Source organism: Diadema setosum, chromosome 16 (genome assembly GCF_964275005.1).
Source record: "Diadema setosum chromosome 16, eeDiaSeto1, whole genome shotgun sequence".
In the NCBI taxonomy this organism is placed as follows: domain Eukaryota; kingdom Metazoa; phylum Echinodermata; class Echinoidea; order Diadematoida; family Diadematidae; genus Diadema; species Diadema setosum.
This window is the reverse complement of record NC_092700.1, coordinates 10797030-10817002: the sequence shown is the minus strand read 5'-3', so window position 1 is coordinate 10817002 and position 19973 is coordinate 10797030. Positions and strand designations below refer to the sequence as shown.

Genomic DNA, 19973 nt, shown 5'->3' with positions numbered 1-19973 from the left:
AAGTTCAGATAAACAAGTTGTGCATACAGGTAGGGAGATGCTCTTTCTTTGAATACACTTTCTGCTTTATTCCCCACAGTACCCCCGAGACACATCCAAATATATATCCAGTATTCATAATTTCTCTAGAATAACACTATGAAAATATTGATTTCAAGATATTATGCCATTAGGTTAGAAAATCAGCAGTTCAGAGAGACTTACATATTTTGTCATTTCTTTTTGTAAGGAAAAAAAGAAGAGAGAAATTAATTTGTAAAAGTTTGAACAAAGCACAGTGACAGTCAGCTGAAGGAAGCAAAAGCTCAGAGAAGGTAGACTAATCAAGTAAGCTTATGGAAATTGAAAATGGGACATTATATCATTTTTTTTTTACTGCAATTGAATGGCCATATTCACTTGAATTGTAATTACTATAACTAGAGATTGTAATTTGTCATCACTGACAAATTAAGGTGATCCGATTTTTTTTTTTTTAATCAATGATTCAAGTCCTGATCGCAATAGGCATGACCATGCAGGTTTCATCTGTGTTCAGAGACATTGGCCGTGTGATGTTTGGATTCTCATTTAGATTTGGTACCAAATCTGTATACACTATAACGAAGATACAGCAACAAGTACATATGACCTTTGACCCCACTTTGCACAACCTAGATGGCATCTGAGCAAAAAGTGGTTATTTTGTGAAATGATTCTTGTAACATGATCTTTACGTGTGCAAAATATGGGAAAGATAAGACATGTATTCACCAAGATACAGGATGAAACATTAATTTTTGTGACCTTTGACCCTAATTTACATACCCAAGATGTTGTCCGATCAAGTAGTTGTTATTTTTTGAAATAATGTACGTGACATGAACTAAACATGTGCAAAATATGGGGGTGATAGGGATTGTTTTTCCTGAGTTATTGCAAAGAAAGTTGCAGAAACATAGAAATATCTCAGTACATCGAAGATAAGCTTTAATTTCAACCAAGTATTTTAACATGATCCCGACATTATATGGAAAAAAAAGGGCACATAACGATAGCGCAAAGTCTGAGTTACAACATATTAAAATCTGAGAAAAATTCTCCGAAGGGTAAGTGAGCTAGTGCTCGATAAAGACAATCGTGTCAATATTAACATCTAGAAAAATTCCCTCCCATAGAGATAACACGTCAAAACGAAGATACCGAAAAAAGTACATATGACCTTTCACCCCACTTTGCACAGACAAGATAGCATCTGAGCAAAAAGTGGTTATTTTGTGAAATGATTCTTGTAACATGGTCTTTACGTGTGCAAAATATGGGAAAGATAGGACATGTATTCACCAAGATACAGGATGAAACATTTATGACCTTTGACCCTGATTTACATACCCAAGATGGCGTCTGATCAAGTAGTTGTTTTTTTATGAAATAATGTACGTGACATGAACTAAACATGTGCAAATTATGGTGGTGATAAGGTATGTTTTTCTTGAGTTATTGCAAAGAAAGTTGCAGAAAGAAAGAAATATTCCAATACATCGAAGATAAGCTTTAATTTCAACCAAGTTTTTGGACGTGACCCCGACATCGCATGAAAAAACGAAGGGCACACTTCAGATAGCCCAAAGTCTCAGCTACAACATATCAAAAATCTGGAAGAAATTCACTGAAGCATAAGTGAGCTAGTGCTCGAAAAGGACAGTCATGTCAATTTTCATTCCCAGAAAAACTGCACTCCCATAGAGATAACACGTAAACTGGTCAAATTTGACAAGGTTACTTTCAATCCATTTTTACGAGGTGATGCCGTCATCCAATCAAAATTGTGTTATTACATTTATGAAAGACCATTTAATAAGCTACAACATAATGAAATTTGGGTGAAAATCGGCAAAGGATAAGAGAGATACGCTCGAGTAAACTTGAAATTTGATGACGTCATTTTGAAAATTTACATTTTTTATTTTATTAAGAAATTTGATATCTTTTAATCATTTTTTCAGCATCGCCAACCCATGAAATGACATGAACAACTCATCAGCTTTCAAAATATGTAAAGAAAATGGGGGGTCACGGTCCATCCTGACGAGTAAAATCGGATTTAAAATTGGCGGTTTTTTGGCATAGTCGCACTGTATATCGCCATTGACGCGCGCGCGGAATTTCAAATTTGACGGCCCCGTATGACGTCATATTGAGTCGGATTGACTTGAAACTTGGTAGACATATTCCTTGACATTTCAGACATCCGATCAAAGTAAAAAAACGGGAAATTTCTATTGCATATGAGCTGTGCATGCGTATATGCGCGCGCGCGTACGCGTCCGTCCGATTTTTTCAATTTTTCAAAAAATGCTCTAAATGGTCTGAAACGTGTGCAAAAATTTTTTGAGCTCGATTGGAGCATACAAATATTTCAACGCGCGCGTACGCGCACGTTTTAAGGGTATGGATGAATTTTGAAAACATGAGTAGATTTAGCTTAATTTGAACTATATGTGACGTAAATTTCATTGAAAAATTCCATTCCATTAATGAGATATGAATGAGAATGTGTTTTCATATAATGACGTCATAGTGACGTCACGGTCGACTGATCACTATGATTTTATTAGATCTGTCGTCTTTGGGACATGATACATATATGGTATAAGTTTGACATTGATAGGCATTGCACTTTCTGAGCTAACCTCTGCACAACTTTTGTCCAGAAATAAAGAAAGAAAGAAAGAAAGAAAGAAAGAATCCGTACAGATACAATAGGTGATCCGAGAGGATTCTCGGATCACCTAAAAAACAATATTTCGCAGCATGAAATTTTCACGAATGGCAGTAGATGCCCTTATTCGCAGCATGAAATTTTCGCAAGCTACCTCTAACATTCGATGTATATAGTATAGACAAGATCTTTAGCGTCCATTTTCATTTTGCGACACTTGGCTCTTGCAAAATTCGCAAAATGAAAATGCACGCAGACATTCCTCGTTTTACAGTATACATGCTAATGAACTCAGAGACACCAGTCGTTCATCTCAAAGACTTCTAGCCTGTCATGAGCAGAGATGTTAGCCACATTCACACAGACAAAAAAGCGGGATAGAGATCGTTATCCCAAATCTCAAGATTTTTTTTTGTGCCAGTTTAGATGGGCAGAAATTTCCCAATGATTGCCAATTGGGATTATTTGTTGACCAAACTGGACATGCATGAAATCTACCAAAATGGTGACCCTTGCCCTTAAACCTGTGTTCACGCGCTGTTTTGAATCTTTAGATTTTTCGCTCCAGCCTTCACACACAGGCTTGGGGTATGAATTATTGTGCTGTTTTTTTTTTTTTCAAATTATTGTGAAGATTCAGAAATAATTGTATGATTTCTTTGGATTGGATCCCGATGCTTGTCGTGTTATTGAGTGGGATTTTTATGTTCACACGGGCAAAAATCTGAAGATTTCGATCATGATGTTCACACGGGCAAAAATTTCAAGATTTCGATCATGATTCAAATCGCAAAATTTGTATCCTGCTAATATGCGTGACTCTCACTGTCGAGTGCTCGCCAACCAAACTTGGTCTACCGCAACTCTTGTCAAACGATGCCCGGCAGCTTAGAGGCTTTCAAATTAGGATTTGTTCATTGATTCATAGTGTGAACAGTGCCATGCTTTTAAACACAGGGCAAATTAGCACAATAGACAGAAAGAAAGAAAGAAAGAAGGGATCTGACGGATTGAGAAGCACTTCACACAAAAAGGATAGTAGATTTGTATGGGGGCAGGAGAAAGGGGTTTTATATCACTTACCACATGCAGCAAGCAAACTCAAACTGCATGAGAGAAAGAAATGTATGAATAAAGAGCTTGAATTCAGAATACATACTACAGGAAAAAGGATGATGAAAACTCATGCATGACTTCCAATACAAATTATGTCAGAGCAGAATCAGTAAATTGTCAGGTCTTTTGTGTGAAGACAGGCAAACAGTTTGCAGAAGATTGGAGAAAGACTTAATGTGAGGGGGAAATAAACAGGAAGAAGCTTCACATGCCAGACAAACTGCTGTCTATGAGGATGGTAATTGGGAGGCATTTTTTTTTTTTTTTGCATCCTCTCCTGTCATAGACCAGTACTGAATAAAGTTGAGATACATGTACATGTACCTTGTCACAGAGAGAAGTTTAACTCTTTATGTGCCACGTTTGCACACCCGACTCAGTGGACGGCGTGTCAAATGCCAAATGCCATTATAGTACAATGAAAGTACATTTTATGTGGTGATTGACTAGCAAGCAGTATTCCCTACTGGATTTATGTGTAAATTCTCAGTTTCTGTCACTGTTTCGTGTGCAAAAATCATGCTTTTACAGTAATTTAGCATTTGAAAGAAAAACAATCATAGATTTGTCATACAATTTACATCAAAGCAAAGCTTGGCATTTCCTGTACGACTTTGCGCACTGCATGTCCAGCTTAACAGAAATCTATGTAGATGTTACACAGATTTGAAAAATAGAATGTTTTCTCAAAGCATGACTACGTTTGTGTCTCAGAATAATGTGGCACACAGGGGGTTTCCACCATGGCACATAAAGAGTTAACTAGTAGGAAAACAATAGGCTGCCGCCCAGTCACTCGCTGAGGAGAAAGTGACATAAAAAAAAAAATCAAAAATCAATTTTCTAATTGCGATGAGAACATTGATTTTTCTGTGTATGGACAAAAAAAAAGTAATGCTTCAGAGATTCTTATCGAGATTCAAATTTCAGTGAGGAGTGCATTTTTTTTAGAAGAATCACAATTCTTTTATGCTTCAGGTCTATGTGAACAGAGTGGACATTCAGGAATCTCTTTTTCTTTGATGTGTCCTATTTGCTTGATTTGCAGAGTGAAATTAATTTGAATTTTCATTTTCAGGGTTCCCAGCCCGTCAGGGAAATCAGGGAAAATTATTTTACTTTTTTCCAGTCAGGGAAAAGTCAGGGAATTTGATAAAAATGCCTCAAATCAGGGGAAAGTCAGGGAATTTTGTTTGGCCCAAAAATTGAAAGTAGACAGCCAGATTCTGTTATATTTTGTTGCATATCAAAAGAACATCCAAGAGATGAAACTGGATGAAAATTGGATGTGAAACTGGAAATGAGTTGAAATGGTTATCATGGAAATTTGATACTTCATCAGGGAAAAATCAGGGAAAAATTCAGGGAATTTTGTTTTCTCGAAATGCTGGGAACCCTGATTTTGTGTGAATGGGCATAACGTCAGCAATACACAGTCCCTATTCAAGGAATCCTCAATGAGGGCAAGATCTAAGACCTAGATTTTAACTCTTTGCTATTTCAATGCAGATTCAATCTTCACTTTATGGCCTTGTGATTATTCTGACGTGGTGATACATTTCATACTTTTGCCAGTGCTGATGTAATATGCTGTTAAAGGGTGTGTACAGTTGTGGTTGAGGTGAGGATTTAGCTTTTGACATTTTGTGAGATATTCAGAAACCACTCTATGGGATGTCAAAGAGCATGCAATTCTAAGGGGTATCAACAGTTTATTTGATGAAAATCGGTTTTGAAATGGCCGAGATATCCAAAAACAAGGTGAAACAAAGAGATCCTAATAAAAGGCGTTTCCTGTCGCTTTTTATTATTATTTGGATGTCTCAGCCATTTGAAAACCAATTTTCATCAAATAAACGTTGAATCCTTCTTAAAATTACATGCTCTTTCATATTTCATAGGAGGTTTCTTATTATCTTACTTAGGCATGTTCAAAACATGAATCCCCACTTCAACCAGTACTGTACAGTCCCTTTAAAGTCTGTTAACATTCGTACTAGAATACAATTACCCTTTCTGCAGATATAATTCTGGTACAAGAGTGCTATTGGAAGCATCTTAGAAAACTGAAGGGCCTTGTGAAAATTGTTTTCAGAATTATATGGTGTTTGTGGCTAGGACATTATCATTATGAGAAATACCATTAAAGAATGTAGTATGTATAGAGACAAACAAGCAAAAAGATTAGTTCAAAGTGTCCAAAGTAAACATTTCTTCTTCCATCTATTGGTCAGTCCTTACGAAGAAGATTTGTTTGGAAGGAACGGGGGTACTTTAAGAGGGGTGCAGGGCTCACCATATGACAATTCTAGTGTACACAGTCAAGAGGAGGCAAATGAAAGGGATGAGTGGGGAGGTACAAAAGTGGACGAAAAGTAGAAAAGAGCTCATGGGCACAGAGGCAGAAGTCTGTATACATCTCATTTCATTTGTTCATTCGTTCGTTCGTTCAGTCGTTCACTCATTCATTAATTCATTCATTTGTTTGTTCGTTCAGTCGTTCACTCATTCATTCATTCATTCATTCATTCATTCATTCACAGAATGCTCTTTTTTTTTTCTCATAGCTTGGCATTATTCATGAAGTCCTGTCTCACTGGAAAGATAATGTATGTGTGTGTGTTTTCTCAGAGAGAAAATAGGTTTTTGCAGTGTGAGGATGGCTACTTTGTGGGGTATTTGTACTGATAGCACAAATAGTGAGCCCAGCACATCACTTCAAAGATAAGGGATGTACGATCACAATGATACAGAGTTGCTGTGGAGTTTCAAGAGTTGGACGGCATGTGAAAGTTTACAAGTGGCACGATTAACAAACGGTGGACTTAAGTGCAGTTGTGCAATTTGCACAATAAGCAGACATTGCGGGACAGTGTGTAGATTTTTCTGCGTGCTGGTCAATTGATGACCACTGATGGCCAGTCGGTGACCATTGATGGGCCATCTTAAAATCATTAAGCACCATAAAAGCACCATTATGTGGAGGCCATATCAAAGAAACTCACTCCAGGATTGTGACCATTGGACTAGTGAGATATGAACAGACACAAAAACAAATTTGAGGGGCTATTCGTTCTGTATGTTGTTATCGCATTGTCATTCGAAGAAAAGGTAGGGCAGTTACCATCAATGAGGCCAAATTTGTGTCCTGTGGAACCAAATCACGGAGAGTCAGCAGAGGGGTTCATTCTAGTGTGATGATAGAGGAAGAACCAGATCATGAGCTAGGGGATTAGTTGCGACAGCGGCACAGAAAATAAACCGCCTCGCTGACTTAGCCTTAAGGTCAGGAGGGACCCTTGTAAGGCTTCCGTTCTGTTTTCATTTGTCACGACGCTTCTCGACAAGGTGTAACCGAGATGAAACGGTGTCATGCTTCCTTGGAAATGTGCTCATTTGTAACCGATACATCTGCATCCTTCGGAGCTTGACTGGTGGACTCGTCAGCACAATCGTGGGTTAGTTTGTCATTTTTTTGGCGATCAGTGTGAAAATGGTCCATCATTTTGGCACCAGTTGAGAACTCTTAACTTTGTCAGCATCTCATCAGTATGGTCGTGGTAAGTGATGAGTTTTTTGTCAACATAGGACAAGAGATAAACACCAGAATGACTTCTCAGTAAGATCTGAGTTTACCAGTTATCTCGTTCAAGACAAGTCCCGAGAATACTCGGGCACATGTCTGGGAAATGCGCGTTATAGCGAAATCAGTCCATCCTCAGCGGGTTGATTACATCTGTCAGTGGCAATGTGCTGCTTTTTTGCAAGGTCTGTGGGTCCCACATTTGCTGGGGTGGGGGAACTTACAAATTCTTGATTGCTTTAGTGGCTTATGTGACTTTGTTTTTGTCAAGTAGCAGTGTCTGAAGATGAATGTATGCTATGTTTTTATATAACTGTTGGCCACAAATTTTACTATATGTAATCATAATATTAGTAATTTGAAAAAAGATCATCATGAAAAAAGGAAGCCAAGCTTTATGATCTGGCAAGAGATGATCACACACGATCTACTCTGTCCTTTATTTTGTTTGTCACTGGTCTGATTTGAAAGGAACGCACATTTTTCTCTCCTGTTCTGCTGGCTGCATGCTACGAAGATGCCCACGATTTATTTCTGCATTGTGCGCCCAGGTCCTTCGTCTGTTGACTTTTCCCTCAGTAGGCAAACAATGCTCTAGTGCCAAATGGGTGTTAACAATCTGGCTTCCTGATTTCTGGCGAGGATAAATTGACACAATATACAGCACACGGGTGTTTATTGTTGCCACTTTACTGGTGGCCAAGAAAGAAGTATCTGTGCCAAGAAATCTCTGCTGGCAAACTTTTTTTTTTTTTGCTACAAATTTCTCTTTTACCAGAGGAGAATCTAGGTGTCAGTGCTTAGCAACCATTTGAGTAGATGAACACATGCATCATAATGATTTCCTTTTTTTCCTGCTATCACCATATGTTGGATACTGCCCCATATATTCAAGGCTGTAGAGAGTGCTGCAATATTTTAGATGAAGAAAAATATAACCTGATTTATGAGAACATTTGATGATTTTGTTTCTGTTTTTTGTGTGTTTTCCTCTAGTAATGAAGGTTCCATGACAATTTGCTCCTGCGACAATTGCTCCCATGAAATATCTGCATGCTAGGCCAAACATTAATACTACCCACAAGCATAACTCTAACCCTAATCCTAATCCTCGCACCAAAGTAAACCTTACACCCTACCACAACCCAAACCCTAACCGTAAAAAATAGATATTAAAAAAAAAATAGACCAGAGCAACAATCGCAGGAGGAAATGTTGTGTCACCAGTACTGAAATGATGCATTTCCTATATGTCACTGATGATGGTGAAGATCATGATGGTGATGATGGTGGTGATAATGATGATGGTAAAGATGATGATAATGATAGTGGTGATGAGGGTTACATTGCTGGTGCTGCTTGATTTTTATGATGATGATGATGGTGAAGATGGTGATGATGGTGCTGGAATGTGGGACCCACCTTTTATTAGGATCACTTTTGTTTTCCTTTGTTTTTGTATGTCTCAGCCATTCCAAAACCAATTTTAATCTGATAAACTTTGAATTCCCCATAGAATGGTATGTTCTGCATTATTTCATATTAAGTAGTTTCATGGTATCTGGCAGAAAGTTAAAACCCTCATCTCCATCAATACTATACCATCCCTTTAACCCGTTCAGGATGAGTCCTGAGTATACTTTGGCAGGTGTCTATTGGAAATGCGTGTTGTAGCAAAATCAGTCCATCCTCAATGGGGTTAAGTGACTGCTGTAATGGCAAGAGCTGTGATCATTTTTCTGTCTTTCCTTCAATACACAGGTGAAGACGGGGTTTTTGAGCATCTGCAATGGTCCCAAGACCGCCCAGAGAGTACGAGTCCAGCTGTCCACTGAGACGCTGACCTTACAAAAGGAGGAGACGTATGTGGTCAATCCTGTTGACCCCTCCGGTCTGCATGAGGTAAGATTTCGCACAGCTAAACTGACCATTGGTTAAAGAGAAGAAGCGTAGTAGTTTGATTAGGCTGGTTGCATGACAGAGAAAGTTTGTTTTTTTTTTCTTCCTAAGTGCGTCTGTAGAACTTTAATATATCAATTACGGGTACCTATAAAATGGTCCTCATTAGCTATCTTTTAGGCATCTAATGATTTTTTTCTTCCTGCTTTTAATACAAAATACTTTTCCATTTGCAGGGAATTTTCTGCAAATGAAGAAATCTTTCCACCCCTTTTTTCCTTCATCACTATCATATCATGCTATCAGTTCAAGACCAAGTGACACCTGTGCCCATTTCATAAATGATGTCAGGATAGCAACTCTCGCTGGAATTGCAATTTCCATTAGCAACAGCCAATCAGGAAGCCGGCTTCTTGTAATTGCCATGACAATTGCCATCCCAGCAAGAGTTGCTACCATATCAACTTTTTATGAAATGGGCATTGGTCAGCTGTCCTAATTAGGGACAGTGGAATTTTTAGCTCACCTGAGCCAAAGGCTCAAGTGAGCTATTGCGATCGCCCTTCGTCCGGCGTCCGTCGTGCGTCGTCCGTCGTGCGTCGTGCATAAACTTTTTACATTTTCATCTTCTTCTTGAAAACCCCAGGACAGATTTTCATCGAACTTGGCAGGTAGCATCCCTAGGGGGTTAGGAACTCAATTTGTTGAAATGGGCACCATGCCCCACCCTGGGGGCCCCCAGGGGGCCCAAACCCCCCAAAATTAAGGAATCTGTAAAAATCTTCTTCTCTAGAACCAGAAGTGATAGAGCTAAGTTAATACTATGAGTTAGTACATTGATGACTAGTTTCAAGTTTGTTCATGGCAGGATCAGGGGTGCCCCCCTTGGGACCCAGGGGAGGGGGTGGGGAAGGGTTCTAATGGGGCCTAACTTGTACATTTTCATCTTCTTCTTGAGAACCCCATGACCCATTTTCACCAAACTTGGCAGGTAGCATCCCTAGGGGGTTAGGAACTCAATTTTTTAAAATGGGCACCATGCCCCACCCAGGGGCCCCAGGGGGCCCAAACCCCCCAAAATTAAGGAATTTGTAAAAATCTTCTCCTCTAGAACCAGAAGTGATAGAGCTAAGTTGATACTATGAGTTAGTACATTGATGACTGTAGTTTCACGTTTGTTCATGGCAAAATCAGGGGTGCCCCCCTTGGGACCCAGGGGAGGGGGGTGAGGAGGGGTCCTAATGGGGCCTAAATTGTACATTTTTATCTTCTTCTTTAGAACCCCATGACCCATTTTTACCAAACTTGGCAGGTAGCATCCCTAAGGGGATAGGATCTCAATTTGTTAAAATGGGCACCATGCCCCACCCAGGGGCCCCCAGGGGCGCCTAAACCCCCAAAATGAAGGAATCTTTAAAAATCTTCTCTAGAATCAGAAGTTATAGAGCTAAGATAATACTATGAGTGAGTACATTAATGACTGTAGTTTTGAGTTTGTTCATAGGAGATCCAGGGGTGCCCCTCTTGGGGGCAGGGGTGGGGGGGCGGGGGGGGGGGGGGGGGGTGGTTGGGAAGGTCCAAATGGGGGCCTGAATTGTACATTTTCATCTTCTTCCTGAAAACCTCATGATGGATTTTCGTCAAACTTGGCAGGTAGCTTCCCTAGGGGGTCAGGATCTAAATTTATCAAAATTGGCACCATGCCCCACCCAGAGGGCCCCAAGGGGCCCCAATCCCCAATAATTAAGGAATCTTAAAAAATTTGGGCCCTTATTGTACATTTTCATCTTCTACTTGAGAATGCCTGGTCAAATTTTGGTAGAGCTGTGAATAATTTAGATTAGTGACTGCGTGAAAGGTGAATTTGCGATACTCAGGTGAGCGCTAGACCCGCCGGTCTCTTGTGTTTAATTTTCAGTTGCTGACTGTCTTTTTTTTTGGGGGGGGGGGGGTGGTGGGGGGTATTGCAGGTATTTCTCTTCTTAAGAGGGCGCTACTATGATCGCCACCATGTTTATTACGAAGATTGACAATGCGAAGCCAGTTAAGTGTCTATCAAAGTAGATTACATTTATATTTATGTGCAAGTTTCTGTGGCTGAACTAGATAAGTCGCAAGCAAACTTTGTCTTTTGAAGGATCAGTATGTAGTAGGCTGAACCAGCCAAGAACAATAGCTGGTTCAGGGCATGAATCTAGATTGACATTTCATTGACCATTTTCGACCATACAAATCAGTTTCATTGGAACATTCAGAACACTGGAGATGCTCATTAAAGCATAGGTCTATGCAGGAGCTCCCTCTTAAATCCTGCATCCATCTCCCTTCAACCCATTGAGGACTGGCTGAGTTTGCTACAACACACATTTCCCATAGGCCCCCTGCCCAAGTATACTCGGGACTCGTCCTCAGTGGGTTAAGATTCCACTTCATGAAGATGAATTGTCCCATGTCATTGGTGGATACGTCACAATCCCAGTGAATGAGAGGCCGACAATCAACTGTCAAAGATGATATCTCTTGTTTGCAAACTATGACCCATTTACGTGCGCATTTCCATCTCGGCACGCAACTTGGCAGCATCAAAATCTGGCTCCGCGAATGTGACCAACCTTGCCGTGCATAGTTGGCGAGCCTTCATCTGCCCAAACCTCAGTAAATCAGATGGATCGCCCTTGATATTAAAACTAGATGTACAATGCCTGTCCACTGTTCACACCAGCCTGCCCACATGTTATTTGTGAAATGTTTGAGGAATTAAACCAAGCATTGAAGCACAACAATAAATGTGAGTTTCAAAAGTGAAATGCATCCATTAGTTTATTAGTGTTTGCAGTTTGAAAAATCTGGGCTGCGTGGTCCCTCCTGTCACACATGTCTCTGGTGTTGTCTAGAAATGAAGTGGTAGAAAACGTTTCATGCTTAAAGATGTTAAAGTGTCTCAGTGGATAGATTTGCCAGTGAATAGATTTGCCACTGTACTAAATATTTCCCTGTTGACAAAAGTAATTAGTAGAGCAATTCATTCAGAAACTTTTAATTTGGATGGCAATATTTGTTCATACATGCTGGCATCTTCTAGAATGCATGCATTTCTGAGTTCTTGTATGGTTTATGTCATTCCATCCATTCATTTGGCCAAGTTCTTAAATTTGGTTCTTAAATCAAGCCACCACAAAGTAAGCAGTGTCTTTTGAAGGTGTTTCTGGGAAGAAGGGATGTAAATTCAGACCAAAGACATTAAGCAAGTGCACCAATTAATTCCCAGAACAATTTGCTCTCAGTTAATTCCGGTTTCCAGTGTTTAGTGTGTTTCAATTTGTCAGATCAAGATTGACAGCTCTCGAGAGGAATTGATAGTTCATTATACACAGCTAGAAACAAAGAGAGCTTCAAATAGTGTGGTAAACACTTGCCTTTAGGTAATGTAGTCTATGCAAACATAGTACGTCATTCATTGCATTCCTGCGGGGATTGGAGATAGGGGGAAGGGGGAGGGGCAGGGGGGAGGGGCAGGGGGAATTCCCCTCATGTTTCTACATGCAGGTCATTGCTGCTAAAAACATAGAGACATTGCAATCTAGACGACGTTCCACATGGAAGAGATTGTTGACACGCTTCCATGGATTACCTCAGTCCAGTTTAATCTCCGTCAGCAGTTAGTGCCCCATTAGAAGATGGAGCTAATTACTTGGATTTTAAGGTTTGTGTAGTGCTTAGGAAATTTAAACTGACAAAGACTCTCCATGTTTATTTCTCAACTTAAGTCACATTAAATGAATCATGAAACTGAATCTAATATACTTATTTTTGAATTTATGCCGCAAGGAAGTTAACCAATATGGAAGACATTCTTGTTTATGGAATTCACCTTTACCAAAATTATGTTCTCCTGTAGTTATTCAACAAAATTCAGCTCTTCAAAATATGTAATTGATATTCTATCAGAATTAGGAAAGCTCAATTACCGATAGAGTGGGAAATGAAATCTTCTTGTGGTCAAGATGTGATGGAATTTATAAACGAAAGTGGACTTTGGGGCACAATTCCGTCATCAAAGCATGGAATGTTTGACCTCGAGGTTTAACGCACACTATTCTGATAGCCATAGCTGTATACAGATGAAATGTCTTTGACATTGGAGCATGAGGCTGGGGGGGGGGGGGGGAAGGGGATGGGGATGGGATGGGAAAAAATAAAGTGGAAGCAGCCTTCAATCTTCATCAGCCGTAATTACAAGATGGTGGTGTCTTGAAACCGAAGACTAGGTACCCCTACTCCTCGGGCTGTGGTATCGCATACCCGGACTGCTTCTAATTGAGAGGAATGCGGCTAATGGCGGAGGCCAATTAAAACTACCTACTTGGCCCTGCGCCTGCAGCCTTCAACCGAATGCTGCCCTCGCTTGGAAAAGCATATCGCTGGTCATCACTGTGTGTAGAGAGTAGTAAGGCTAGGTAGATGCAAGCCATCCTAACACAAATCCATCTGCAGATGGCATTAAGGAGCAGAAAAGCCTGTGACATATTTTTATAGATTTTTACCCAAATGCCATGTGGTTGTGTGAGGAGAAATCTGACTAATTATTTCCTAGATGAATAAGTGATATTCTGACAAGTTTCCCTGAGACAAATTGATCAATGCATTTGATGTAATCTCTCATAGTGACTACAAACTTAATTGGAAGATTTGATACTTCTACCTATTATTTTGATTCACTGTCTTAAAATACATATGTTTTGAAATGAAGCATAGCAGCATCTGCCTTGCGATGATATGCAAATGAAGTTGTTTTTTTTGTGTAGAAATTGCCTTTTAGATGGTCTTTCACTTTCTAGTCTGCCGTGTAGTGGCACTGGAGTCATTTTATGTGAGCAGCATCAAGAATTATGGCATAAGTGAGGCTAACCAATAAGTTCTCAATTTAGTTTGGAAAAAACCTCACATCAGCTCAAAAGCATGTCTGAATAGCTGCAGCAGAAATTGTGGTCATTGGCAAATGGCATTCTTCAGTTTTGTCTGGATGGTGATGATCGCTTGAGAGTCGTTTCTGTCTGGGAGTAAACAAACTCAACGAGGCCCCTTTACACTGGGATGAATCTCGTTACAGAAAGAACAAAAACAAAAGACACCATAAGTCCTCTTGGTTGAGATGTACTACTCACAATAGTGGGGTGGAAACAAAACAAAAGAAAAACAAAAAAACGAAAAACATGGATATGGTTGCCGTGGAGATTTCTAAGTAGGTTTACATTGTGCAGATCCAATTTGCTGCTGCTCGCAAAATAGGAGCAGGAAGAAATCAAGGCAACCATTCCTATGACCCCCCCCCCCCATGCTTCCGGACGCCTAACGTCAGAGACTCATGTAATAACAGAGTGGAGATTTTCACTAGAGATTGAAATTCAACCATTAACAATGCCCCCAAACTGAAGAAGGTGAAGTATAATGTTCTCAAACAAACAAGCACTTCAGAATTGGGTTTCCTGTCCACCGTTTTCCATGTGCAGTAAACAAGTTGTTGCCTAGCAAATTTGAACATCTTTGGTATGTTTTTTTCTCCTTTGTAGCTGAGTATTAAACAATGATCAAGTATCTGATGATCAAACTTTCGTACATTTTCTCAGTTTTTGCAGCGGAGAAATGAACCATATGAAATCAACATAATTGAGGGTAATGGAAGCTTTATGTGATCATGCGATTTTTTTTTTTTTCGCAAGCTGCGTGCCGTCACTGCCGTGAAGCGTTCCTTGTGTCCTGCTTTGTGTAGGTGTGAAGTTAAGTCATTCCCCACACCGTCGATGGATTTACCCGTGATTGCCGGCAATCTTCCAACCTATTACAGCCAATTTAGCCGGTGACTGGAGGTGCAATTTCCCCTCTTATCGGACTATAATCACATTTTTCCGCCAGATGATGGCATCTCGCAGCTGGTTTCTACCCCCGAGTCCCCGCATCGCCTCTCCTTGAGCCGCGGAAAAGCATCCTGATTTATGGCTCGCATCAAACCATAAGAGATCCTCCGCCGATCTTCCCCCATTATTAAGTTCTTATTCGATACTTACAGGCACTTTCTCTCTCTTCTTTTTTTTTTTTTTTACTAACCTTTCAGTCATTTCCAACAAGAAAACTGCGCTCTTATAATAGGTTTAAAAGAAAGAAAAAGAGAGAAAAAAAAGGTGCATGGATGTAAATTTGATCAGAGATGCAATTAGATACAGTAACAGCTGAGAGAAATGGAGCTTATTTCAGTCCATTAACTCCGATGAAGGGGTGATAATTTTGTAATCAAAATGTTACCTCCCCTGAGAGGAATGTGCAATTTAAAACATTAAGAGGAAAAGTGATTCAAGTTATTAGAGTCTATAATGGTGTCGGTGAATAATACATATTGCAATATCACTACAAAGCTAAAGCCTCTAAAATGTTATTTTATGACAGGCAAAGGTAAGGGGATTGGATGAGTTGTTTTTTACAGTGGGTCTGAAAATTACAATAATTTTGATCAATTTCCCTTGATTTAAGTGCAAATTTAAAGTTTAGAAGCATAAAGCAATGACATTTTGTTTAGATAATTAGTGTCTTGAACAGGTGGTTTTTTTTTATCAACTCCTTTATTTATTTTTTTTCATTTCATTTATTTTCACGCGAATAAAACATGCATACATAAAATGTGACAATGGTATAACATGACAATGTGACAAACAAACAAACAAAGCAAACGAACGACCAAATATATCTGGTGAAGGGGTTAGTGAGAAGGCAATGGGCCTTATTTAAAACTAACCCCGGAGAAGTAAATACAGCGTAAATACATGAATTTCAAGCTGGCTTTCCCAATCTTACGCCCCTGCAGTATGTGAAAGTTCATGTAAGCCATGCAGAAACTTTTTGACAGTGAGCTGTACCTTTGCGGTTCTGACACAATTATGATTTGCACATTGTCACTAGCTGCCAGGATGCAGTCAAGATTTTGTTCATTTGTGTTCATTATCCAAGAAAGAAAACCAAACAAAGCTCTTCTGTTTTAAATGGATTATATAGTTTTGGTTGAGACATGGCTTCAGGTTTCTAATATTTTTGGTGAGATAATGAGAAACCTCTCATGAAATATGAAAAAGCATGTAATTCCAAGAGGGATCTTACATTTATTTGATGAAAATTGGTTTTAAAATGGCTGAGATATCCAAAAAAGAACATTCCTACTAAAAAGTAGGACCCACCTTTTGTTAGGATTGCTTTGTTTTACTTTGTTTTTGGATGTCTCGGTGATTCAAATACCGATTTTCATCTAATAAACTTTGAATTCCTCGTAAAATGGTATGCTCTATACTATTTCATAAGTGGTTTCTTGGTATCTCACAAAAAGTTAAAAGACCAATTCTCATCTCCACCAATACTATAGAATCCTTTAATTTGTTCCATGAGGTTTGAGAATGTCAGCCTAAAATGAATGCATTGCCTATCCTATAAAGGATCAAGATGATGTGTTGTGGTGACAAGTGTACAAATGCAATATACATGATATAATACTGTTTGCAAGAGAATATTAATCAGAAGGGTGAAGGTTGAGGTGTGTTTTTTCTTTTTGTCTCCCTCTACAAATGACATAATGAAAACAGATAATTATGCGTAGTACATACTTGTCACAATGAAAGGACACAGGAGACTTCGAAGGCTGTTTTTTTATCTAAAACAAGAGTCATACCTCCCCCTCCCCCCCCCCCCCCACACACACACATACACGCACTTCAGACCTTAATTCTTAACCTGCCAAAGTCACAATCATTCACTACACAATATACACAGATCCCATTGGGATATAATTCCTGTGGCTTGCTAAGAGTTGATATGTGACCCGTTACAACAAAAGGATCCTAAAGTCGCTGATGGGCGAGCCAAGCATGGCCCAGAAAAATGCTATTTTCAGGCCTTTCCTTCAATCATTTAGCTTCGAAATTTCGGCAGATGATAGAAGATACATTTGACTACAAAATTACGTTAAAAACAGAAATCCGAATGTTTTGACAGATTTTGGTGATCTGACTTCAAACTCGATTTTCTCGGCTCACCCCTCAGCGACTTTAGGATCCTTTTGTTGCAGCGGGTCACATATATGCATCTTTAAAGATTACAGGGGAAATCCAGTCCAAGTATAAGTTAGTCTGATAAAAGAGAGTAAAATCTTCATCAGTAAAAATTTGACAGTAGTAAAATTAGATGAAAAATAAGAAAGTTATGACATTTTGAAGTTTTGCTAATTTCTGTAAAACAGCTCTTGTACAGTGGATATCAATATGAAAATGAGTGAGCTAACAAACTCATAACCTCACAATTTTCCATTGATTGTGTGCAAAAAAAAATTATGGACATTCCATTTTTCTGACATGAAAGCCTGAAACACGATGTTATTCCTGGTTAAATAACTTCAGAAAAGTGATCAGTTAGATATACCAGGATTTGAGCCTGGGGCATAATTGCATTTGAATAAAAAGACTGGAAATTTCAAAATCTTATGTACAAACTATATGGCAAGTTGTGAGGGAATGACATTCTCACTTTGCCATTTGCATATTCATATTGACTGTTCAAGAACTCTTTCCTGAAAAATTAATGAAACTTCAAAATGTCATAACTTCCATATTTTACACACAATTTCGATCAAAATTTTACCATTGAACTTATAGTATTTTACTCTTTCTTATCGGACTAACTTATATTTGGAGTGGATTTCCCCTTAATATCTCTTCTTCCACACAAATCTGTACTTCATGGTTTACACAATGGAATTCTTATTGTCCCAGTTTGTCAGCCTGATACAATGTCTGCCCTGTCTACTTCTGGGTTGTAAGTCATGAATACCAATGGCCACTTTGATGTCCACCCCTAGGATAATAGAAGTGATCTTGACCCATGTCCAGTCTATCACAAACTGTCTACCTCAGGTGACTGATTAAATTCCTCTGTGTCTGTTTCTCCTGGGCAGGGTAACGGAGCAGATGTGGACTCCGCAAGGGTAAGTTTGCTCCCTGTGTTATGTTGGCGTGTGTGTTATCTCAGTAACAGGAAACCGTCTCATTTTCTTCCCTGAGGGTTTTTTTTTTAATCTTTCATGATTGTTGTATTACAGTATGAATGGTTGGCTGTGATCACTAGTGATACTGAATGTAACAATTCCTGAAGCCACAGCAGTGACTAGCTCATTTTACATTGATTGCATGCAACAAAACACTGATGGGAAAAAAACAAATCTTTTTGCAGTAGTCATTGCTGAATATATCTAACAAATACCAGTGGATATAAATAGAATCAGATGCAATCAATAGTGTGATTCAAACTGCAGTTCTGAATGGCTTGGAGGCAGTTCAGTCTTTTTTTACATGCAGCCAGATACGAGTAGTCAAAACTTTGTGTATCATAGCAGTGAGCATGAATCACTACCCTTACTACCAATATGTGTCTAGTTATGTACAGCTGTAGGTATGGGTGTGTGCATATCTATGTGGTTGTGAGTTTGTTCTTCAATGCATGTATGTACATAGTACGTATTTGGTCAATAGAAAATTAATAGGTATGTATGGGTTTTTTTTCAAGTAATCGAGGACTCAGTAGACTGCACCCTGTCATTAGTGATATTGTCAGAGCATTATGGAGGACTCTAAGTTGTAAGGCCTCTGGTTCAAGCCCCCTGTCAGCAGCAGTTGTGTCCTTATAGGGGGTGCCTCTTTATCCTCAGGTCCTGGTCTTTTGGAGGGAACTTCATTGGTCCCATGGTTTGAATTTTACAAGATCATTTTTAGAGGACATTGACAACATCTCCCACCCCTTTCCGTCAAAGCGTGTCCCCCCCCCCCCTTAAAAAAAAAGATTTAAAGAAAAATCCATTATGTAGTTGACTTGTTCTTGTGTTCTTGTAATTAGACTCCACAATCACAACTTTTGTATAAGCTGTTATTTTTCACGAGTTTCACGAATCACTGTTGAACCACCGATTTAACAACATGCAAAAATGTCGCCATGCACTAGGCTACCAGTGCACTTACAATAACCTCAGTGTCTTCGCGAAAGCAACATCTCACGAAAATGTCTATGACCTGTTCATTAGCGAAAATATCTGTGCACGAAAATAACAGCTCGTACAGTATGAGAACTTCTTGACCATAGACTGACTTTTTGAAGTCTGACCGATGTGATTTACTCTTCATCACCCCACAGGAGCGGACAGTGACAGTAAGGAGGCAGAAAGTTGGTGGACTGGGACTCAGTATTAAGGTGAGCTGGGTGAGGGCTCCGAACCAGCATCCTGGCCAACTATACGATGGTCTCTGGGATTCTAATCATGTGGTCAGCCAAGTCACGCAAGCACAAGTTTCTATGTAACGATGGACTGGTATTTTATTAGTGACCAGTCATATATGTAGCATATCAATGTTTTGCCTTGACAGAAGTGCGCACATTTTACACAAAGGGTAGGATTCATTCTTGCATGTGCAGGACCATAGTATTTCTACACCTCTGTTTCATAAAACAAATAATGCACAGTTTACTGCTGAGACAGATAACACAGAATTTGTCTCCCCATGATAGCTCTCAATACTTCTGTAACATTGAAAGAATGAAATGAATTGAATGATTTTAAAGATAATGTGAAGAAAGATATTGTGTATGGCAATA

At 39.3% G+C, this 19973-nt stretch overlaps 1 protein-coding gene across 1 annotated transcript in view; it reads left to right on the top strand.

Moving 5' to 3' along the window:
* LOC140239999 (gamma-2-syntrophin-like) overlaps positions 1–19973 on the top strand; it is a 119531-nt gene that overhangs the window by 77019 nt on the left and 22539 nt on the right. Inside the window, exons 2-4 of the mRNA XM_072319807.1 lie at positions 9162–9302; positions 18286–18315; positions 19515–19571. Of these exons, the coding sequence (XP_072175908.1) occupies positions 9162–9302; positions 18286–18315; positions 19515–19571 (228 nt within the window). The remainder of the gene's footprint in view (positions 1–9161; positions 9303–18285; positions 18316–19514; positions 19572–19973) is intronic.